Here is a 5,279-nt window from a genome sequence, read left to right as displayed (position 1 = left end):
TCAAATTGTTCTATCCACTGATCATTTATTTTCGAATTAGAGTAATCGATTATATCAAGTTGAGTAATCGGTTACTCAACTTTAATAACAATGGTAATCTCTTACTCAAAGCCAATAATGGATTACTCTGATCAGTTTTAAGTTGGATAACTCTTTTCTCACACTCGTAATCTGTTACTTAGATGAAGTAACCCGTTACACACTATTTTTTAAAATTGTTTTAAGTATTTTGAAGTGTTTCAAATTTCTTTTAAAAATAGTATATGATAGAAGTAACTATTTTAGACTTAAACTAAAAGTCTTGAATATCTTGAAGCTTGAATTTCTATTGTCTTCATAAGTATTCTTCATTCTTTTTTGTGATGTTGGTATCTCCATCAAAACCATATGGTCAGAAGCAAATATCTTCTTCACAAAACATACTACTCTTTAACCCTTTTGCTCTTTGACCCTACAATCACCCTCTGATTCTGATGGGTCACAACCCCAACAATCACATTACACCTCCACCGTTGGATCCTCATTGCTTCAACTCTGTCATTGGAACCTCCCCCACCTCCATCTCACTTTTCTCAGTGCCCTTGCCTGTGTGGCATTCCTCATTCTTTAAATAAAAATATGTTATCTCAAATCTTGTTTTATTCGCCCCGAGCCCGTGAAAATGAAGCAAAGATGATAGTTTAAATTTTTTAATTGATGTTCTCATTGGCACCTAACATCATATGATACATTGAGACATGATTTGGGACAACATATTTTCATTGTTTGTTCCTTTGTCTTTTATGCAATTACATTCTTGAACGTATGTAGTTTTCTATGTCTCTTTGTTTTCTGTAGACTGCTATATGCACAACATGGTTATTCTGTTCTGCAATTCCCACGCTTCTGGTTTGTGTTCTAAAATGAAATGGATTATGCAGATGGAATTGGTGTGTAGGGTTAATTTGATTGTGAGTAACTTTTTGTGTTAATTTTTCGATGTTACTAAAGGCTTTCAAGAGAGCAGCAGAGTCATTGGAGAAGCTTATGGATACCACAAGGGAGGAACTTCCTAATACCAAAGCCGCAATCCGATTATCTGGAATGGAAATCAGTGACCTTACTACAGAACTCAGTGATATTGGGTTGTGTTTTTTACTTCAAATCACATATTTTTATGATATATCATTGTTGAGAATTGAAGTACTAGCAAAACACTATTCTCAACACTCTATAATGATGAATTTCATGTGGAACTAACTAAATCATGTGAGTTTGTTTCCTATATAGTAGGCTCTCCTACATGAATTCTATCTGATAATGAAAGAGTGTGTTACTAGCATTGATCTTTGTTTTATTTCCTTGTCTTGTATAGCATTTCATAAACATGCGAGAACAGGGTAAAACATATGTGTTGGGTCTTGTGTTTGATGTAATTTATAAAAAAAGGACATATATTAAAATGAACTACTAATTCCCTATTTTGTTTGGCACATTGGTTTACCTATTTTGCATTTCAATGATTTGTAGTGCAAAAAATGAACTACTAATTCCCTCCTCTTTGTCTGTGGATTGTGGTATTAATCTTCTACTTGTTCATGGATGAATTGGTGATATCAGATTCAGAGCATTAAAGTGATTCTAGGAGATCCATGCAGCTAAGAAATTATAATTTTTTTTGGTAGATAAGAAATTATCATTTGAAATGGATAAAGTTGAGTACTTTGGCATTTGAATCAGGGTAACATTCATGAATCCTGAAAGACCAAAAGAACGAGACAATATGGTAAGATATTAAGATGACAAGTAGCTGCCAATCATCTTGTTTTATTACCCTGGCTTAAGATTAACCATTTAGTTATTCCTGAACTGACATATCCTCTCATAATAAACTCTGATCCTCCAAATCATAATGCATCATTTGAGACTCCTTGTTTTATCTTAGGACCATCTTAACAACATTCTAATACTCATTATTATGACTCCTTTCTCACTATTAATGCATATAATCATGTTAAAGCACCTTAAAACATTCTTTGAATAATTCTCGAAAGAAAGTCAAATTTTCATATCTTTTTTGTCTCCATGAATTTGCATCCCTAAAATTTTGTTAGTTCGTCTAGAATCTGTCTTATTAAACTCTCTAGCCAATTGTGCCTTTATTGGATAGGCTCCGTCTCTTTTAGGGCCTACCACATGCCATCTACATAAAACAACAAGATGATGAACTATATTACCAAACCTCTTGTAGTAGTGCAATGGTCTTAACTTACTATGTTATCTCATGCTAATTAAGAAGGAATCAAATCTCTTTTACCAACATCGAGGTGCCTACTTTATATTGAACTAGTAGGATATCCGTGTATCCACACATGATAATGTATTTTGCACAAATTTAATTAAAAAATATCAGGATAATTTATTAATAAGAATAATATGGAGGTTACTTCATAAAAGATTTCTATGTATTCTATTGTTATGTAGAATTGTTAAGAATGAGATGATGATATTAAATAATTATTATGAAGAAAGTTTGAAACACAATGTAAAATAAGGTATAAAATAAGACATTCGACGAATATTTATTAGTATGTTGAATATTTCATTTTCATTAGCATCAGACATATCTGAACTTACGTATTCATTTTTCTCACATGTAGTTATATGTTAGAATATTTATTAGTATAAGTTTAATAAATTTATTATGTTGAACATAATGAAAATTTAAAAACATCTAAAAAATTCACCTGAAATTTTACTCATAACATATTCATTGATTTGATCAACAATCTCAACTATTAATGCAAGTATTACTCTAGATTGAAGAAATTATTCGTCCTTGTAGTGATGTCGTACACGTGTACAAAAGTGCATAATTTCTGTAAGATCTATATTCAAAATAATAATTAAAAATAAATCTATTGAAACATTTATGATAGATATATCTATTTTCTTCAATGTGCACACTTTTTACATTTTTATTTCCAAAATAATAATAATAAATACATTCATAATAACTTTCATATATAAAACATAATATAGGTTACACCTCAAAAATATCTATTAAAATCTCTATCAGTTGTTTTGTTTACAACATAAGCACTTATAACTTGAACACCACTAATTGAGATCAATAATATTTCACTAACTTTATATGAAGTTTAACATTAATTTTAATGTCTCGCAGTTAAAACATTATTCCAACACACTTTAAATTAGTTAGCAAGTACACATTTCCTTACTTTAATAATCATTCTTACATTCTTGATATCTTACTTTCATCATTTTGTCCAAAGGCAATAACAAAATTTATTTTATTGTGTGATATAAAAAACATTCAAGTCCTACATATTTTAATACATTGAGAGCTACAACCCAATTTTATCGATAATACTTTACTCATTAATCATTTGAATCTCACATGGATATTAAACTAAACATCAACATAAATGAATAAAAAAATAACTTCAAATTGGTATAAATCTTCAACTTCAAATGTGTATAAATCTTCCTTTTATAAATGATTTCAGTGTGAATATTTTTCAAAAATATATAGTATGTCTAAATGATTACCCCTATGCATAATTTGACATCAAAATGCAATATTAAAGTGAGTTATGACTTATTTAATTTTGATAAATATGTTCTGTAATGTTTTTGTTTTCTGCTTTAGAATTCCATATATGTGTTTAATTGTTTTGTTATTAATTTACTTTTGATTGAAATCATATAATTGTATAAGTTATGCCTACTTTAGTCATGGTAAGTCAATTCTAAACAACCCTCTTTTTTAACTTCAAAAATTCAACCTAAAATGATTTTTCAATGCTTCTTTTTGTTATAAGTAAAAAATAATTTTATTTTTTCTTTATGGTTTGATGAGAATTAATGTTTTGTTGTTGTACCTAGGTTTTGATTAAACCATAAATCCTAATGATTAATATTGCAATTTCAACCATTGTTTAGGTTACTATTCTGCATTTTTATTATTATTTTTGATTGATGCATTTATATGCAATATTAACATTAGTTTTTAAGGGTATATGTGCAATATTAGCATTTATACGTGCATTTGTATCAACATTAATTTGTTGAAAGTATTATGGTTGAAAGTATCTGATTCTAAAATAACCCGTAACAAATAAAATTCAATTTGTATGGGATAATATAGCATCTTTATATTCTCTATATAAATGTAAGGACTTCTTTATACATCATATATTTTGGGATTATGTTTATAAGTATTATATAAAGTTATAAGGATTTTTTTAGCATATCTCTTGAATGATTATATATTATTTTATATTGATGCTCATTGTGTATAAATGTTTGAATGTATTTTAACATACATACAGTATAATTAAATGTTATTAATTAGATTATATTTTCCCAAATAATCAGTGTTTGTACATATTTTCCTATATGATATAGCTATAAAAAGATTTCATTATACTCTGTATTGCTCTATTTGAAGATAAATGACATCAAACTTTACAAAATATTGAGAAACACATTATTCTAATAATTAAAAAATTATCAATAAATTTAGAGCACATTATTATTATCCTAATACATATTATTATTTGACTAAAAATAACTACAATCAAATAAAATTATGAGTTCATCAATAAATTATTAATATTATTTTATTATATATTTCTTATTGTTACTATTTTAATACTGCAATGGTAACATTTTAATATTAGAATCAAATCTAAACTCTAAAAATTATATCCATAATAAATTAAGGAATCACATATAATTCAAACAAAATATAAATCAAATATGCATTATAATGCATATAACATTTTTATATCATATGATTACTTTTAATAGAATAAATGTAGAAGAATCAATTTTATTATCGCAGTTAAGTCAAATCAAATATATGACTTTTCTTTTAAGCCAAAAATATTGTTTTTTCCTATAAGGTTCAATGATATAAAAAGCTATGCTAAAAAAAATTGAAGTTTCATTACTATTATTAGGAACAACATTATTGTTCAGTAACGTTAATAAAAATAATAATGTTATTATTTTTATTTTAGATTGAGGCTCATTATGTTTTATTCTATGGATTTGATATTTTTAATATTATGAATTTGTACAATCATCAATATGGTTATAAAATTTCTATTTACATTATTTTGAATACATATTTGTAATTACTAACAAATATTAATAATAGAAAATTATTAATATTATTTTTATTTTATATTTCATATTATTATTATTTTAATATTTCAATATTATAATCAAAACTAAATACGAAAAAAATATATTCATAATGAATATTATCT

General features: G+C 26.4%; 1 protein-coding gene across 1 annotated transcript; it reads left to right on the top strand.

The window, feature by feature from the left end:
* LOC109326372 lies at positions 437–1,436 on the top strand (the record flags this gene model as incomplete). Its single annotated transcript, XM_019559061.1, has 3 exons — positions 437–592; positions 838–888; positions 991–1,436. Coding segments are annotated over 3 exons (456 nt in total), but the record flags the coding sequence as incomplete, so codon positions are not given.

The sequence above is a fragment of the Lupinus angustifolius genome, chromosome LG14 (assembly GCF_001865875.1).
Source record: "Lupinus angustifolius cultivar Tanjil chromosome LG14, LupAngTanjil_v1.0, whole genome shotgun sequence".
Taxonomy (NCBI): domain Eukaryota; kingdom Viridiplantae; phylum Streptophyta; class Magnoliopsida; order Fabales; family Fabaceae; genus Lupinus; species Lupinus angustifolius.
The sequence above is the reverse complement of the archived record's forward strand: the minus strand, read 5'-3'. Positions and strand labels throughout refer to the sequence as shown.